The sequence below is a fragment of the Aquila chrysaetos genome, chromosome 4 (assembly GCF_900496995.4).
Source record: "Aquila chrysaetos chrysaetos chromosome 4, bAquChr1.4, whole genome shotgun sequence".
NCBI lineage: Eukaryota > Metazoa > Chordata > Aves > Accipitriformes > Accipitridae > Aquila > Aquila chrysaetos.
In genome coordinates this window covers 51,492,653-51,512,560 of record NC_044007.1, presented here as the reverse complement: position 1 = coordinate 51,512,560, position 19,908 = coordinate 51,492,653, and the positions used below count along the sequence as shown (strand labels likewise).

The following is a 19,908-nucleotide window of genomic DNA, read 5'->3' as shown; positions in this document are numbered from 1 at the left end:
ACATGTAAGCTATATGTTGCTTTGGTGAAGGGAACAGTGACAAGAGGACTTTCCACTACACCCAGATAACAGAAGGGTCAAGAACAGGACAAAATCCTGATGAATGGATGGGCTGTGCTACAATGTCTCCATCCTCTCTAGAGAGAGTGAGATCTAGAAGCATAAAGGAGATCTTTCCTTTCATTGAAAACATTCATCCCTATCCTTGTCAAGACAGTGCTGAAATTAAGCCAGTTGCTAGGGAATGAAAAGAACTGCCAGCTGGTGCTGAGGGTATGTTAAAAAAGTGGACTGGCACTCCAGAGAATCTTCTCACAAGTTTCCCCAAATTTGTCAGTCTAGTTCTGTGCCAAATTATGATATAATGTATCAAAGCATTAGTTTGGTGGGTACTATATATAACAAGTAGGATAAGAAGAACCATTTTTACTTGTGGACAAGTCTGTTACATAAAATACAGATTTCTCCAGAGATCATAAGCCCAGGTAGTCAGGAAAACACTGTTGTGTATCCAAATATCACAGAGGAACAGACACTCTAACAGCATAACACAATTTGGGCCTCAGCACCGTGACCACATGACAAGCTATAAATCCCTTCAAGGTAAGTATTCCACCTCTCTATTGAAAGAGCTGCTCAACTGTGCCAACGGTTATCACGACAAGAAACGCATGAAGCAAACCCAGTAACGTAAAGCAAAGAATCTGCCTCCTGCAAGGCTCCTTGCTTCTCCCATACCATCTGGGGCTGTCTTGTTTTCAGACGAGTCACAACACACAAATTCCCTCAATTTGAGTTTCTGCAACAGACCTAGGACTCCAGAGGTGGAAAGGGAAGAATAGGAAAGCTTCACCAGAACCGTTGACCACTCTCTGATATGCTTCTCAGTATAACAAGGATTTTAAAATGCTACACCATTAGTTCTCCTAATGCTGGCCTTACAGTGCCAGAGACAATTATGCTGAACTCAGCACCTGCAAACCTCTCCAGACCTCTAGACACTGATGACCCAGCCTTCTTCAGGGCATGTGCCTTACTTAATACAACAAAAGCATGCTATACAATAAAGAACACCATAAGAACGAAACCAGACACTCCTATAAGAAATTGCTCTCTAGAGAAATCTCTCCCATTTTCCTGAGAAGTGGCTCTCAAAGGTCTCAATTTCCAATCCCTAAGCCTCAGCTACCTCCTTTGACCCAACGAGCTTAACAAGCCTTGAGAGTTTGTTTAGGTGTCAGAGTGAACAAGCCTAGTATTGTATTGTGAGCACAGATCAACAGGCAACTCAAACTGAGCTTTTTGCTGTGTACTTGCAGCTAAATCTCTTCTGAATTAGATTTGCATACTCCCCCGTCACTGCAAAAAAAGATTTATATTCACAAGTTGCTACAGAGCAGCTGTCAAACAGATGACTAGGAGAAAATGAGATTTTTCTTCTATTGAACTTAAGGGGGTGTGGGCTGAGGAAGGGGGAGAAGAAATAAGAGTCCCTGTTCGGATGCCAAAATTTTTAAGTGAACTTTAAGACAAGACCAGGCTGACTAGGAAGCACTCCAGCTCATGAAACCTGAAGTGTCAGGGTAACAGTAAAAACACCAGCTACGCTTCAGAAGAGTGGGAGAGCAAGGGGAAACAGCAGAAGCAATGACAGAAACTTAACACAAGGGAAGTTCATCTCCTATTGCAACAACTGCTAAGTCTTCAGTTCCAGACAGAAAAGTTTGGCCAATGTATCTGATTAATAAATACACCTGAGAAAGGCAGTGTTTAACCACTGGCAAGGTTGGGTTTTAATTCTGACCAAGCATTTCCCATCCCTCTCTGATACTTGAATTCATTCTTTTAACTAAATTCAAGGCAAGAAGTCCACAGTCAGCAGTGGTCACACCGAGGTTGTGGAATATTTTTGGTACACATTCAAAAAAAAGCCACTTGACAAACAACCCTAAACATGGAAGGAAAAGGCAGTAAGTTTCTATGCTTTTTTGTACAATTTTTACTTTTAAGTGAGCTGGTACCTGGAGACCTAATTAGGAAGTGAGCAAAAGCAACACAACTAGTCTACTACTACTTGTACCATTCAGGAGCACTATTTATAAACACAGCACCCATTAGTGGCACATAACAGTTGAAGCTGTACTATGACAGGTTAGCTTTAGTATAATCTAAATATTCCTGTAGCTAAGTAACTGCTTTTATAGTAAGATCGCATCTATGTAAAACCATCAATACCCCCCTCAACACACACAAAAGCTGTATTTGCAGAAAAACCCCACCTCTCAGAGAGGGAAATCAGGACAGTTCTAAGCTCTTCCCAAATTGGGTGTGCAATTTGCATATAATCAGGGAATCTTATCCGCAAGGCAAAAATCAAGTACCTTCACCCTTTAATTCTTGACCTGCTTAGCCATTTTTCAGCATTGTGGATGGACTCTGCATTTGTATTCTGTTTTCATATGCTTTCTGAGGTCTGTATACTTAATCAAAGCTAGTAACTTCTCCACTCTCTAGGAGATGCTGTTGGTCTTATTAAATTTAGCTACTTGTTTAGTGCTTCTTCCCTTCCCCAAGCCGCCCCGCCCTCCGTCCCACCCTACTTTAAACATAGAAGAGTTTGACACAGGTTAAGCATTCAACCCTGAAACAGAGAGCTCCAGCACTCCATGGGCTATCGAGTTTAATTACACATTTCCACCACTCCCATGATGAGGGATCAGTGCACTGGGATGCACTGTTAACTGACCTATTGCTATCAGAGTACAGGTTAATAACACTCTTAACTTTGCTGTTCTTAACACTGGATATCATGCTTTGGTAACACAAATAACTCCCATTTCCTGTAGGTTCTTCTCTTCATGTTCAGTGTCTACTCCTCTCCCACTGCAGGATTTAGGAATCAGCGCAATGGTCAGAAAGCATTGATAACAGCATATCACTTAAAAAGGGAGACTTCAGCAAATAAACTACTACTACAGTAAGCAATCTTACCACATTACAAGCATTTTCCTCATCCCGGTTTTGGAAAAGAAAAGAGGATATTTCTGTAATTGTGCCCACAATTTCTACAAACAAAACTACACAACACAGATTTATCAGTGACCAATTTAGTCTATGCCAACATTAGCAGGTATCACAGCTCAGTTGGAGCAGATTTTCAAGCCAAACAGATGGTGCGGAGGACTTGACACTTGAACTAGATAAATTTCTGGTGGTGTTCTCTTCCAGATTAGCTCTACTCTCCTACCACGGACTGAGTGTCCAATAGCAACTGGACTGTATCTTCTGATTCAGCTTCATTCAGGAGTCCGGTTCATGCAATCAGATTGCTCTACAATGTGAATCAGAGCATGGTGAATGGGGACAAGTAGCTGCTGCTGTGAACATATCCCTTCTAATACACTTGTTCAAAAAAACCTCTTTGAAAAGTCTTGCATTGCTCTGAATTGTCACAGCTAGTGATACTTTTGTTGATGGTAAATGAGCAGAAGTCTAATATGCAGACAACATTCTCTTAAAAAACAAAAAAGCAGCAGTGGCTTTTTCTTTCAACCTGTCAAGTCAAAGCCAACGATTCTTCAGCTCAAAGAGCAAGCCTAGTTATGCAATACTCTCACTTCTAAACTCACTCCTACGGTGGAGATTTAAAAATTCAGAGAACCGTAACTAGAAAAAGATGGTATCCTAATAGAAAAAATACTGTCAAGTAGTGGCATTTTTCCACTGACAGACATTATAACTTGTCACATCACCCTGTTAAAATACATTGGTGTTTGCTCAATCTCCTATACAGCATAGTAAGATAATTCATGAATATGTCTATTTATCAAAAAAATCAGTATCATTTAACTTAATTATCAGTCTGGAAATCAGGTTTAGCAAAAGCTTTGAAGATGAAGTCCTAGTAGTTTAGATTTCTGGAGGTATACATTTTTAGTTTCTAACAATTAGGCCTAGCCACTGCTCTCTGTTATGAAAGTATTTATCATCATCTCACCTGTCTTGTTAGCCCAGGGAAGGCAACCTACATTCCCCAACTCTGAGCCAGTGCCATATATCCCCGACTCCTCTGCTCCCACTGTATTCTTGTCATACAGAGACAAGAAGCCTCCTACTTGAGACTCCACAGACGTGGCACAAAAACAAGAGGGTTAGAAAGTATTACCAGGATCCCAGTCATTAGCAAAAAAACCCCACCCCAGACACCCGCAAAAAACTAATTCCTTTTGTGCTTACAGTGAAAGTCATAACATGCATCCAGCAGCCAGGAAAACACGTCACAATTCCCCTTCAGTAGCCCCCTCAAAAATCAGAGTGCCTTTCCCCCAAACACATGCCTTCAGAGACAGAGAGGACCCTAATCACTGCAAAGCACTGAATGTGAACAACCTAGAGAAGAAAATCTAACACAAGTCTGATGAAGTTGACAGTCAAGAAAGTGAGTCTTGATTGCAATTTAAATATGTCAAATAACTTCTCCGAAAGGAGAGAGAATTGACATATATTTTTTTCATATATTGTGATGGGTTGACCCTGGCTGGTTGCCAGGTGCCCACCAAAGCCGTTCTATCACTCCCCCTCCTCAACTGGACAGGGGAGAAAAATATAACAAAGAGCTTGTGGGTCGAGATAAGGACAGGAGAGAGATCACTCACCACTTACCGTCATGGGCAAAACAGACTCAACTTGGGGAAAATTAACTCACTTTATTACAAATCAACCAGAGTAGGGTAATGAGAAATAAAACCAAATCTCAGAACACCTTCCCTCCACCCCTCCCTTCTTCCTGGGCACGACTTCACTCCCGGCTTCTCTACCAACCCCCCCAGCGGCACAGGGGGACGGGGATGGGGTTTACGGTCAGTTCATCACACGTTGTTTTCTGCCGCTTCATCCTCCTCAGGGGGAGGACTCATCACACTCTTCCCTGCTCCAGCGTGGGGTCCCACCCACGGGAGACAGTCCTCCACGAACTTCTCCAATGTGGGCCATTCCCACGGGCTGCAGTTCTTCACAAACTGCTCCAGCATGGGTCCTTTCCACGGTGTGCAGTCCTTCAGGAGCACACTGCTCCAGCGTGCGTCCCCCAAGGGGTCACAAGTCCTGCCAGAAAACCTGCTCCGTGGGCTCCTCTCTCCACAGATCTGCAGGTCCTGCCAGGAGCCTGCTCCAGTGCGGGCTTCCCACAGGGTCACAGCCTCCTTTGGGCACCCACCTGCTCCCGCATGGGGTCCTCCCCGGGCTGCAGGTGGATATCTGCTCCACCGTGGACCTCCATGGGCTGCAGGGGGACAGCCTGCCTCACCATGGTCTTCACCACAGGCTGCAGGGGAATCTCTGCTCCGGCGCCTGGAGCATCTCCTCCCCCTCCTTCTTCACTGACCTTGGTATCCGCAGGGTTGTTTCTCTTACATGTTCTCACTCCTCTCTCTGGCTGCCGAATCTGCCTGTCCCAACTTTTTTTCCTTCTTAAAAATGTTATCACAGAGGCGTTACCACTATCGCTGATTGGCTCGGCCTTGGCCGGCGGCGGGTCTGTCTTAGAGCCGGCTGGTATTGGCTCTCTCTCGAACACAGGGGAAGCTTCCAGCAACTTCTTACAGAAGCCACCCCTGTAACCCTCCCCGCTACCAAAACCTTGCCAACAAAACCAATACATATATATATACACACGTACACAGATATATATGGTCAACAAGTTTCACAGTTATACAAATCCACTCGATGTAATTTGTTTGCAGCTTCAAGTGACAAAAAGGCCATCTCTCCCAACTACAGAGGAGGCTTTGGACACTTTCATTCAAGATGATTTAGAGACTAGGTCAGTTATGAGATGTAGATGTACAGACTAACAGCTCTTTAAAGCTGAGTATTCTCTCATACACACAAAGCAAGTCTTGCTGGAGAGACTACATTCCAGCAGCACCAGATAAACAACTAGTCTCTGCTTTGTTGCGACAAGCAAAAGAGCCTGAGGCCTTTCAGCAGAATTGTTCTTTTGGTTCTGGTTGAAGAACCTGTTTCTAGTGTTCCTCAATCTCTTCTCCTCCTTGAAGGCTTGATAAATTTGTTACTGCGCCAAGCAGCCAAGTCTGCTGTTGATTTGCTGCATTCCTATGCTAGCACTATACTTGATCACAGACTCCACTTTCCCTGTTTTTATTCTCTGCTTAAGTTGTGCACTGCAGAGCACCTATCAAGGAGTCTGGGAACACTGCTTTTCTCATCCGTCAGAAGCATCAGACAGTTCAGCTAACAGAAAAAGTGACCCTATACTACCTCGTGAAGTATGCCATCACAAGCTAATTACCTGCTACAGTTAGACTATGTTCACCCTCAAGCTCTTCCAGATTCTTTGTAGTTGTAGACAGCTGTGCGCTGTCTACATGACCACCCAGTTAGAGCTATTACTGAGCTGCACTATGTACAGCCTCTATATACAAATGCATGTTGTAATCATCTTATGCAGCTCAGAGTTTTCCAAAAATCACTATTTGCATGTTCTGCACATGAAAATATGAAAGATACTAAACTGAAGAGCAGACAGGGAAAGAAAATATATTTCAGAAATGCACAGAGGATTTCAATTCATCCTTTTCTTCCACCTGTGACACTTAAGGTATACAAAAGTGAAATGGAACAAGCCTTTCTTAAGCTCATTATCCCTCAACTAATGATTTTTATGGACTGATCTTAACAACAAAACAAAAGAAAAAACATTACACCACCATGGAGAAAGCAAGTCAGAGGACTACGAGATACAGTTACACCTCCTAAAATAGGAACCTTAAGTTTCGCTATTTAAAAAAAAGGGCGTAGACATGCAAGCAATCAGACCTTTCATGACTGCCCTATGGTTTTCTAACTTTTTGTCATGCTAAGGTGAAACAATACAATTCTGTAGGTGAACTCAGGCAAAATTTTAGAGGCCCGTTCATAAAGCACATGAAGCATTCTCCTAAAATTAGTTCCACATTAGAAAGGCAGAGATTTCACTTAAAGTGAGACTGTTCCCACCCCCACAATGCATTCACCACACATGTGCTGGCTACACACTCACGTTCTGGACATCATTACTTACCTGAAACAGCATCATAGAATTGCTCTTCACTGATGATGCTGAGAGGCGGAGATCCCTTAACCAGTGACTGCTCTAGTTCATGGTGTTCGGTAGCTAGTGTCTCTAATGCTTCTGACAAGATCTTGTTTTTCTCCTGCTCATGCTCCAGTTTCAAATTCCTCACCTATAAGTAGATACATGTATGAATAAAATCTCATCTCTCCGAAGAATGTGTAGCTGGAAGCTATTCAGAAAATAGACTAATAAATAAATAACTGACACACAGCTGGAACTGAAACCACATGAATTAATGAGAATATTACAGTATTTTTGTGATGACAATAAGGTTGTTACTCAGCATTTTCAATAGTTGAGAAATCTGACAAATAAGACCTGACAGTACAAATCACAGTTCCACAAGTGAATTCAAGCCAGATAACTGTACCTTAAAACTGAGTGGAAATATTTACAACTCTACTTGGAAGACCTTAGAGTTAGTGATCGGTTTCTACACACACCAAGCTCCTTCTACTAGTCTGCTCTAATTTGGGCCAAGCAGCATCATCTAAATTGAATTACAGAGCAAATGTGAATGCCAGCTACAAATAACCACAACTGAACTATGAGCTGAAAACATTTAACCCTGAGGATTACGAGAGAAGGTTAAAAAAAGAGATTCCTCTACTAACTGATTTAAAGTCAGTATAAACAGCCCTCCCTCCCCATTCCCGAAACAGTTTACAGACGAGCCAGAAGCTGACAAAAAAAGAAGCCCAGCCATCAGGCAGTGGATGGGTTTTTGTAAGGCCACACATGCAATCAGCTCCAGAGAGGATGATGTTAAACACATCTTGAATCTGGGACTAGTAACGGGACAGCAACACGTCCTTCCTATTTCCTCCTCCTTTTTTTTTTTGCTGGTGCTTTCCATCCCCCTCTTTCTGCCAGAGGAGGGGAGAGGGCTGTAGCTGACAGCTGAGGAAGGGCCTCTTCTCCCAGCCCAGCAAGGCTTCAGTGTGCTACTTCTCCTTCAGTCCCTAAAACCATTGACTTTTATCTTCCTCTCTCCCTTTTTAAAAGCATCACCAACCACTCCCTTGTCCTCTAGTTTACTCTCAAAGGTCACTTTACGACGCTAATTCCCCCTCCACTAAGAACATGCAAGGACATGACAATTAATCTCTTGGAACAGTTACAGGGACAACTTACACACTTCCCTAAGTAACTTACACATATACCAACATTACCTTTTTGAATCTAATTTAAGAACTGTTCGTATGTCCTATCTGGTTACATTGTACATTAAAGCTTTACTTTGGAGGCTTCAGCCCCCTACTTTATAACAACCACTCAAATAGTGGAGATTAAAGAGCTGGGCACAAATGACGGGGTGCAAATTTAGAGGCTAGAAAGAAGATATTAAAGCAGATTTGCCACATCCAGAGAAGAGTTTCTATGCTGGCAGTAACATATCCTCTGGAGAAAGATTTATGGGAGAAATTTTCACCCCCTCAATTGTGCCAAATACTAAATCAGCTGGTTTGGCTGCCAGGCTCTGAGTGTAAAGGGGCAATCCAATTAAATGATAATTAAAAGAGTATAAAATTGGGTTGCTAATTGAAAGCAATAAAACCAGTAAGTCACTTACTGTCTAATAGTTTTACCCTGAACAAAATGAAAAAAGTCTGGACTAGTTACTGTCACTTTCATTTAAAGTTTACTCTGACTGTACCCACAAACCCAATAACTGCACTGTTTCATACAAATCAGATATGCCACTGCAAAAGATCTGTCATTAAGCAGTTTCTGCGGGGGTTACATTTTGCATCCTATCAAACAGTTAAGGAACTGCCCATTTAGAGAAACAGCATCAGTATTCCACTCTCCTGAGAGAGGGAGGGTGGAGGACTGAGAATAAAATGGTACTGTTCATTCTTCTTAAACAGCAAAGTAAAACCAGTTATTAAAATGGTATTTGCAATTTTTTTGCAGTATTGAATTAGATGCCTTTATGCTTTAAGATTTCATTTTGATAAATGATTTGGGTGATTTAAATCTTTACCTAACTTAAGTTTCAATATTTAACAGCGAATTGAAAGAAAATCCAAATATATCTAACAAAACCCAAATGAACCTTTTTTTACATCCTCTAAAAGCACGGTAGTGTGACTAAACAAGCGACAACTGATATAGGCTTAAGACACCACACCTCCCCCCAAAAAGTCTTTTATTAACGCTCCTCTGCCCTATCATAATGTAGAGCTATTCAGAACAGCAGAAGGTGTGCTAGAAATAAACTCCCTTTTTGGAAAATCAATAGCCGACTTCACAGTAAGGTTCACTTTTTTGTGTACTTCCAGGCTTCCTAGCTGCCAAACACTTACTAGTACAGCATTTACACACTACTACTAGGTAACAAAAAAAGTTTTTCAGCTGTTACGTAAGGAGCATGACACTAGCCAGAAGCTAAGGAAAAAAGAAAACATTTAAGTTTGTTGCTTTTAACCTTGGGATGTTCATTAATATCTGAATGAAAATTCAGTACTTGGGAGCTGGAGATGAAAGTCCAATATAAAACTTTTGTCAACAGTACTGAGCTTGTGGGATGGACAGACACATTCAGAGAGCAGAGAGCAGGCTCTACGGACCTCTACAGCCTAGTACTCAGTTAAGGGTAAGAGTTTACACCAGCAGCTCCTTGAAGGTAGTGGTCTGGAGATACTGTCTGTAACTATACTATGTCCTTAAGCACCAAAACAGTCCTACAGTGTCAATGTGAAAACCTCAAAAAAAAAGATGGTTCTACTATCATCCTACCATCATTTGACTGATTTCACCTGTAGAAAAGCAATGCTGGCAGAGATAGAGCTACAACCTCCATGTACTCTACTTAAAAACACAGGTATCACTGGAGAAATAACCTTGTTTGAAATAAGCATACTGCTTATTTTTATTTTTTAAACACAAAGCAGCTTTAAGCAACACCACCATTTTGTCACCTTGTCTTCTATCATTGACAAGAGACACCTCTTAAAACCTTCTGGCTGCAATTTAATTGTAAGGGCAGGATGTTTTGCTGGTGGGTTTTTTTTTCCCAGAACCACGCACTCCATTCTTAACTGCTTAACAAGAAATATGCAGGGAGATTGGCACTATTTTCAAAGCATAAGTTTATTGAACAACATAATTGACCACCTGAGTGATAGGTTTTCCCAAAGCATAAGTAGTAGATTGCTGTTATGCATAATTTTGCCATACTCTAATTTTCATTCACAAGACTTGGCCAATGATTAAGTTCTGAGATGCATTATTCCATCTTCCTGGCTACTCCACCACCATTTTGAGATGACACTTCAGCTTTATACCTTTTCCCAAAGTTTTTATTTCTGCATCCTGTCTTTTTTTCAGTGCTCCAACACAAAATCTTTAGAATCTATGTATAAAGCAGGAAGACAAGCATAAAACGACGATACAACCCAGCAGGCAGCTAAACACCACACAGCTGTTCCCTCACTCCCCCCAGTGGGATGGGGGAGATAATTGGAAAAAAGGTTAAACTTGTGGGTTGAGATAAAGACAGTTTAAGAGGACAGAAAAAGGAAGGGAAAAAATAATAATGATAAAAGAATATACAAAACAACTGATGCACAATACAATTGCTCACCACCCGCTGACCGATGCCCAGCCAGTCCCTGAGCAGTGAGCTGCCACCCCTGGCCAGCTCCCTCCAGTTCTATTGTTCAGCATGACATCATATGGCATGGAATATCCCTTTGGCCAGTTTGGGTCAGCTGTCCTGGCTGTGTCCCCTCCCAGCCTCCTCACTGGCAAGGCAGTATGAGAAGCTGAAAAGTCCTTGACTTAGTGTAAGCACTGCTCAGCAACAACTAAAACATCAGTGTGTTATCAACACTATTCTCATCCTAAATCCAAAGCATGACACTATACCAGCTACTAGGAAGAAAATTATCCCAGCCGAAACCAGGACAATAAGGTAGTAAATATCACACCAAGATAATGAGCATACCCAGGAAAATACCATAAAAGACATTTTACTGACAGTCTGCAAACGACACAGCTTGTGATACAGCCGTGGCTTCTGTACCTTTAGTAGTGGTGCCTGAGCTGAGAAGGAAACAGATGGCAATTCACATTGTACCGGGTTCAGCTCCTCATCCTCCAGCTATGGAATGTCTGTCATCTTTCTGATCCCTGTTGCTGCTCCCTGCAATGCCAGTGCCACCATCAGCGTTGTAAGCTTTCCAGAGCTTCACAGGGACAGCAGCAGAGAGCACTCTAGTGAGCCTGGTATGATGCCAGCTGAGTTCCCAATGTTCAACTGGTCAGGCTTCCTACCCTACCCTTGTCAGGAGCTATTCTGCACGAGAGCAATTAGTTATCAATAAAGTTGGGCTTGGGCTTGCACTGTCAGACAATGACAGTTAAGATCAGTCTTGTTTTCATCTCTAAAGAGAATATTATTATCGTGAAACTTCAGATTTATAATTGCTGATGGAAACTAGCTTTGTCTCACAGAAGCAAACAATAACTCGATCATTAACCGTACAGCTATAGACACAGCTATAACCTGATACACTGACACAGAACCAAGACTTCAGTATATAGGTCAGTGCAACAACTTATTTTTTTAAAAAATACTTCTCCAGCTGAAGAGGTTTGATATCCAAGTTCTGGTAACTGTTTTCACCTCTGGTTTAACTGAACAGGAATCTGCTTCCAACAGCTTCCCATAAATATTTGAGTCCTTTGGGCTGCAAGCACTGAATTGTGAGTTTAAACACTAGAATTGAGTTATTTTAGCAGTCAGACCTTTATTTTATTTTTTTAAAAGGAAAGTAACAAGTTATTTGCAGACAATTCTATTGTCCTTCCATGCTACTATAAATCCTGCTAAGCACAAGAGCATGGTTTGAAAGTTAACTCCTTCACTGTGTATTACCAGCAGAAAGTTGACATGCCTATTCCATAATAAAATAAAAAAAAAGCTTATCTGTGTGTAACAAACACCAGTCCCATCCCTTTCTGTACCGTTAGCTTCCATGAGGTAGGCGGGAGACTAGTAACATGCACAAAGCCACTATTTTGATTTTTTTTTTTCCTTTTCTTTTTTAAAGCCTGAAGTCTCAAACTATATCAGTGCAGCCTGTAACCAAGGCTTCTCTGTCCATCCTGAAGACATCTCAGTACAATACACAAAATACTTGCTTTGTTTGGTGCTGGATGCTTTTATTTTAAATTAATGCCCAACAACAGTGGCACTTTTGTGGGGTAGGAAAGGGTCACACCACTGTATGCCCAGCTAATAAATGATCATCTCAGCAACATGCTATTGCAGCTGCAAGTAAATCCTAAAAACAGCACATAGCAAGCAAGGCATAGAACAAATACAGACACCTCAGTAATATGTAGGGCTGCCTGCCTTTAACATTAGAATAGTAAATTAAAAGACAGCATACCTTAGCTCTAGGTTCTCCTGGACTGAAAGACAGAAAAGACAGACTTTACAACACTGCGGCGTGATTAGTTGAATTTTACTTTCAAAAGCACTCAACTTCAGTGTTAGCAGTAAGAATGCCCAAAATATGTAGACTTTCGAGTTGTGTAGGATGGAAGAACCACCTCTTTCACATAACAACCACCAGGGGATCTGAAGCCAGACAGCCAGAGTGTCAGTACACCACGTACCAATTCTGCTCTGCAGCAAGCTGAGCGCAGGAGAGCAGCTTATGACACTGCCTCACCAATGTCTCCGACTACTCAGAAGTGGGGTTTTGGTTTTCAAAATGAATGGCTTTGTCCAACTGCCACAGAAATTCCATCCTCCCCAAAACGTCACTGCTTATGGGACATTTGCCACGAAGTACAGACGCAAGGTGCAAGTTTTCAGTAGCAAGCTAACACCTGGCTGGAAATTAACATATAACCAAGGAATTAGAAAAACACTGCTATAGTAGAACCGACAGTTTTCTGTAGACATCTCCTGACATTAAGAAATGTAATCCTGCTTTCTGTAATGAAGTAAATGCCAGTTAAACCTGCCATTTGTTTCACACTACACCTATTTATATGAAACTGTTCATTTCCAAGGTCAGCTACTCCAACAGGACATACTATCCTGAAAGACAGAACCTACAAAGCTCAGTGTTGTAACACATTACACTATGGAAAACTACTCACAGGAAGCACTGGGAATCCAAGGGGAGGATTCTTTCCCTTCTTCTGTGATCTTCATACCAAATGAAAACACCTACCAAAAAAACCTGAGGCTAACAGTGCAAATCACAACCGCAATGCAGACAGTTTGGTATGTACACTGTTTGTCTATTCTAACAGACAAGCTCACATAGTTGCAATTTTGCTGTTAGTACAATACAGTCCCTATTGCTAGCGCCTCCTTGCATAAGCCAGTTCTTTGTGATGACCAGTTTAAACTAGCACTGAGTAAATCTGTTCTTCTTTTACATTTAATTTAGAATGAGAACTACAGTTTCGAGAAGCATCAGGTCTGCCTCCATGTCTTGAAGAAAACCTGCCTTTTCATTTCATCATGGAAGAAATGTAAAGACTTTGAATATCTTCCCCAAGGCATATCTGTTTAGAAATGGAACAGTTCTATATATTTCATTAGCCAACTTTGAAGCATGCTACTGCAGCGCTCATTCTACAGGATGTGCTTCTATGAAAAAGTGCTTTTAGATTTTCTGCTACCTAGAGTAGGATTAAGCTGTTGTTCAAGCTGCTACTGAAGTGAAAACTGAAAACAGTTGCTCTCATGTGGAGTTCTCATAGTTTTAACCACATTGGAACTTCAATTCAGAAAGTTTTCCAGAAAAAAAAAATAAAAAAAAAAGGCTTGATTTTTACTTCTACTCATGGGACTTAACTCCCACTCAGCACACATTAGTATATGATATGAATATGTAAAATCCTGCTTTTCTCCTAACCCTCCTCCCCCCCCCAACCTAAAACCAGGAACAGTTTTAGTTTCAGTATGCTTCTTTGCAAGCATGCCTCAGGTATTTGAAGTACTAGATAAAGGAACAAGTGCTTTATGAACACTCCTATGACATATCATAAAACTGCAAGTGTGACAGCTCACATTAAAGCAAAAACAAAGTGTTTCCAAACAGATGCAATCAGTTTCATGAACACATCACTAGATTCCTAAAGCCCTAAAGAATGTAAATATTTTATACGAAAGTTTTGGAGTTCTCATCTGTTTACACACAGGCCACACAGAGTCCTGCTGCCAACTCACCACTCCCCATCATCATCAACCACAAGAAACTTGTGACAAACATCTGCTATCTTAACATATGTTAAGGCCTTGTATCATAACTCTTCATTTGCTGGAGTAAACTAGCTCTTGTAAACATCATAGCTTTGGCTCACCCCAAGGTACAGAGGACTGATCCAAAAAAAGCCATGCTTTACTTCAGCCATAGTTTCTTGCTTAGGTTTTCTCTCTGTGCTATAAGCTTACCATTTACCCAGCTTGAGAGATCTATCAGATCTCTAGTTAAAAATAGAATAGTTGGATAGCATTTGCCAATGACTTAAACTACTGCTACTGCAACTACTGAAATGCAAAACAGGATGTGATCAGTTAATCAAGGAGGTAAGCTGAGCTCACTGATGATAGGTAAAGGGTTACTTACTGTATCACAGACAGCATCAGTCTTCATCTCAGAAGTCCAGCCAGCTGACTCTACTATGGCTACAGCATCAGAGTACCACATCTTATTGAGATCATCAAATTCAAGAGAGGAAAAAAAAACCTCAGAAGGCTAACAACATTTTGCTTACTTTCAGACCCATATACAGGAAACATCACCAATAAAGTTCCTTTTTGTACAAAGGCTGAAAGACCCCTCCCCATGCACACAAACAAACCCCATACATACCAATTCGAAGTCCTGGTAATTTATTCACTTACATCCCAACTCAAAGCCTATCAAAGAAACCAAAGACTTTGTAAATCAAGTCATAAGACTCTGCCTCAATCATTCCCCAGATGAACACAAGGATTCATTGTCAGTGAACTACGAATGTTCACCTCAAAAGTTCAAGAGGAGGAGTTTAGCAGGGCTGATTTGGAAGGGGCTGCATTTCATTCTTCCGAGTACAGAGTTATAATATTTCCCTATATTTGATTTATTAAAATAATAAAGTTCTACTAATGAAGGAAAGCACCAGATATGATCATAAAACTTAAGAGAGTGGAACCACTGCTAGAAGCAAGAGCCAAGCTATCATCCACACAGAAGAAACTCAGACTTCGGCAGGATCATGTCAACAGACAGACATCAAGGCAGTAAGAGAACTGTTATTTAAGAGAAGAGCTGGAGATGCTGAGAGCAGTCAGCACCCTTCTTCCAACATACAAGTCTAGTATAAAAATTCATAATTCAAGACTGCCTGGATTAACAATTTCTGAACTATCCACATGCTAGGGACAAAGACTGTTTGCCTCCCACCTTTCCCTCCTAGAGACACCGACACTTCCTCCTCAACAAGGACCTTGCTGCCTTCCTTCCCCTCGCCCATTTCCACATTTGGAAACTATGTCAAAGTTTGTTTATTTGGAGGCTGATGAAGCACTGCAGTTTTAACCAGTGGAGAATGTCACAGTTCTGAGCCAAGAACCCATCTAGGAGTGCAAGAACAAACTGCAAAGACTTCATTTCTGATTGCAGATTAGAAGGATGGTTTTGTCTTAAAAGCTTGAGTTTAAACTTTTCTATCAGAGAAACTGCTTTCTTCAAAGTGATTCTGCACTTGTCAAGACTTAACAGAGCTTATTCTGGTTTGCTTCTAAAGTGAGACTTAATGGCAATTCCAAGTCTTCCTCTCAAAAGTATTTGTTTTTTACATTTTACTTAGATGACTTAACTGTAAACTGATAAATCACAAGAAGTCTACTTAGGTTTGAGAGCTGCAGAAGTTGCCAGTTTCCAGAGTGCATTCTGTCCCTACTCATGTTCCAGTATTATAATAACAATTAGTCAAATATCAGGAGTTCAAACAAAAAGCCTTCTGATCTTGTCATTTTCTGTTAAGTATTGTTTCTATTCAGAGTAAAGCTGAAATTAAATATGGCTGCTATTCACATTTGCCAATAGCTTATGCCAAAACAAGCTGGGACTGAATGACATCAGCAGTGGTGTACTTGTTTGGGAAGCTCGTTTCAAGTTGCAGAGCTACGAGATTACCAGAAGAAACCACACCCCACAGATATCTTGCTGCCCTACTGAGATTAAGCATCTATTTCCTCAGAGGCATATGCCACAAGTAACCTTACCCAAACTAAGGGTCTCATTCAACCTGATAAATTATGCTGATGTCAACAGGACTAGGACAGTATATTGTTGCCTGTTTTCAGATCTGGTAGGGACTTTTTTTTTTTTTTTTTTCTTTTTGCATCTCTTCCCTTTGAGAGACTCTGGGCATCTTTGAAGTTTGCTAGTCTCACAAACAGAGAGACCAGACTTTAAGATGTAAGGGTTCTTAAGAATGCACACAGGAAACATTTCCTTTTTATTCTTAAAGGACTGTTTTGAAAATAGATCTTAAGGCAGTTTTGATTTAGCTACTTCCCTTAAGTTATTTTTCAGTATACACCACTGATAACTTTGATCAACCCCTCTCTATCCTCTCCCCAGTTGGATCACAGTGAATGCGTGTATTAATGTTTTCTCTCTTGAAGCAACTGTCATGTTTTTGGTATGTTTTTGTTGGCTCTTACTGGCTTACTCGTGCTGCTACACAACTGGACACACTGTTGACTCAGAGTGAAACCAGCATCCTATTAAAAAATTAACACTTCTGAAGCTAGTTGTCTGTTCTACAAGCTCCACATTGGGAATCTCATTAATTATTCATGAAGAGTAACTAACAGGTTCTTTAAAAGGCAATTCCAAACCAAACATGCATTCTGTACAGTTGTTCTGCATTTTTTAAAAAAACTCAGATGTCTTATTTGCTAGTTTTTATTTAATTTTGGATGATAACCAAACTAGTTAAAAATGAAAAAAGCTGAACTCCTACATATGCCAGAAGTCAATGGTGAGTTTTGCAACACAGTGCTGGAGTTCTGGTCTCCAAACAAAATCCACCTTTGAAAGCATTCTCATTTGCTGTAGTCCAGAACAAGCTGTTCTCAACTTCCCAATATTAAAGAATCAGACTTCATAGACAGACACAAATGCAGAAATCCCACTTCTACTGCAGATTTTAGACGGACTTGCAGCATTAAAAAGGTTGTCTCTTCTTAGGGACGATCTTCCTCTGAGGCACTGTTTTGTCCTTACCCCTAAAGCAGGCAACAGCTGAAAAAAGTAGACATCAGCTAGGCCCTGCATAGGCTGATAAGACATTCCCTGAAATTAGAGTCTGTCGTATGTAAGTTTGTCCAGCAGTTAGTGCAGACAGATAACTATGCTTTGGGCTACAGAAATCCAAACTGAAAGTTCACAACCTCAGATCAAACTAGCAAAAAGACATTTGCATATGGAGAATGAAATCCAAAATATTGCCTCCAGTTCTCCAGTTCTTATTTTTGTTATAAATAATTGCTAGAGTGTAAAACCACTACAATTATCCCAAAATATTATACCTACTGATATATTACAAGGAGACACTACAGAACACCACTATTGCCATGCAGAATAGATAATCCAAATATTCTCATTCAGTGGAAAAGATCTTCTTTCCTTATGAATGATCTCAAACACTTTTGCCCTTATCTGGTGGTGGTGGTGGGGTGTTGTTGTTGGGGTGTTTTCTACTTTCTCTGTTGCAAGAATTCAGTGTGTTACTCATTGCTACTCAGGTTCTTCTTGTGCAAAAAGTAACTAAAGATGAATTGAGTAGATAAAACAAGGCTGCTTCTCCCTGAGATACATACTAAATACTATAGCAAACCTATTTACTGATAAATCTTCTATTTATTACTCCCTGATATGCAATCCAGTAGCATCTACAGTTCAGAAGAAGAAGTGGCCCCAGCTTAAACTTTTAGTAAGCTTTTATGAACTTCTTCAGTGAAAAACACTGGCTGCTAGAGTAAAACTAGAAGGTAGATTTGATGAAAGTCTAAGTCTAAGCAACACCAAGAGCTCTCCCCACCCCAAGCTGAAGCAGGATCTGGTAGCCTAGAGTGACACATCGCTTTTTAGATTCAATAAATTGTATGTGGGAGCAAAGACAATAGTAAAAAAGCACTGACCATATGTTATCAGCTGATCTGTGACACATGGTTCCCTGAAACTGTCTAAACTACTGTACTGGACTGCCTCTTAAGTACCGTGTGGATGTCTGAGGACGGTTCAGGCTAGAGAAGAGAAGGCTGAGGGCAGATCTCATCAATCTGTATAAATACCTGAAGGGAGGGTGCAAAGACAACAGAGCCTCAGTGGTGCCCAGTGACAGGACCGGAGGCAATGGGCACAAGCTGAAACACAGGAGATTCCCGCTGAACATCAAGAAACACTTTTTTACTGTGAGGGTGACTGAGCACTGGCACAAGTTGCCCAGAGAGGTTGTAGTCTCCGTGCTTGGAGATACTCAAAAGCTGTCTGGACATAGTCCTGGGCAACCAGCTCTAGGCAGCCCTGCCTGAGCAAGGGGGTTGGACCAGAGGACCTCCAGAGGTCCCTGCCAACCTCAACCATTTCCATTTTGTTATTCTGTGAGCTTAGAGTTTAGCCCTTAGCCCGAAATGTGGCTTCAGAGCTGGAGGAGATACAGGTCAGACAAAACTATATTTCTGCTATCCATAGGCACAGATGCAACTGTCTAAGGTTTCAAGCTGTCTTAAAAGCTCAGTCAGCTCATTTTCACCTCAATTTGATTTGTCTGGCCTTGCAGCAGGGTGTTTCACTGGAACAACAGAAAATCCAATTTGCATGCATAGCACAGAATACTTCCACAAGTAGTAGTGCTGTTGACATTTCCAGAAAGGTATAAACTACTGACATATATGGATTACCACATATCCTAGAGGAGCTATACCATTAGCTTGACAACTTAAGATTATTCCCCACCACAGTGAGAAAATCCCAGTGTGTGACTGCCCCATTAGTTCATGTCTATCAGTTCAAACCCTCCAAGTTCGTGCAGATGCTTTTCTGCTGCAGTACACCAGCACAAGGCCTAGAGGCTGATGCTCTGACCAGTTAAACTGAATGTTTCCAGACAAGGCAAGAGTACTTTTGTTCTCCCTGCTCTTTCTCCCACCATAGCTCTTGACTCAAAAAAAGGGACCTGCGATAGTGACACTATTAAATTTCAAGATTAATAGGAAGCTGCTTTTCTACTCAAGGGTCAAACAACCTACCTGAATGTGCTTATGCTGTGGAAGCAGTGTAACTTTGGCAGCACAAAACTCTCCGAAGCAGATGAAAAAGTTTATAGTCTGCTTCTATGACTAAACTGTTCTACTTCTAAGCTAAGGAGTACCCATACATTATGATGTACACTGCAGACTTCCTTCAAATAGGCATGCTTTAAAGCCATTCTCAAAGACTCCTAGTGTACCTATGGATCCAAGAGTTATTGCGTTGATGTCCAAGTTTTAACATTAATAATGTAGCAGTGACAAGTATAAGAGGAGGGAAAACATTCCTATTCAAAACCACTGACTGAGTCCACATTTACCCTACAAGTGGCTTAACATAAAGCTATGCAAGCAAAGTAAGCACATCACAGGTGTCACTCCCAAATACATTCTACAAAGATGAGATATTCAAATGAGGGCTATGCTTACATCAAAGCTGGACATCCTCTTATACTGGACTCTTCAGGATATTCGCAACAAATGGAAGCAC

General features: G+C 41.1%; 1 protein-coding gene across 4 annotated transcripts in view; it reads right to left on the bottom strand.

The window, feature by feature from the left end:
* OSBPL1A (oxysterol binding protein like 1A) overlaps window positions 1-19,908 on the bottom strand; it is a 118,026-nt gene that overhangs the window by 61,496 nt on the left and 36,622 nt on the right. For 3 of the 4 annotated variants that reach the window (XM_030012343.2, XM_030012348.2, XM_030012349.2), the window contains exon 16: window positions 7,082-7,244. In XM_030012343.2, the coding sequence (XP_029868203.1) occupies window positions 7,082-7,244 (163 nt within the window). Of the gene's footprint in view, window positions 1-7,081; window positions 7,245-14,739; window positions 14,821-19,908 lie in introns of all 4 variants that reach the window. The other variant, XM_041123148.1, reaches the window with a different exon arrangement.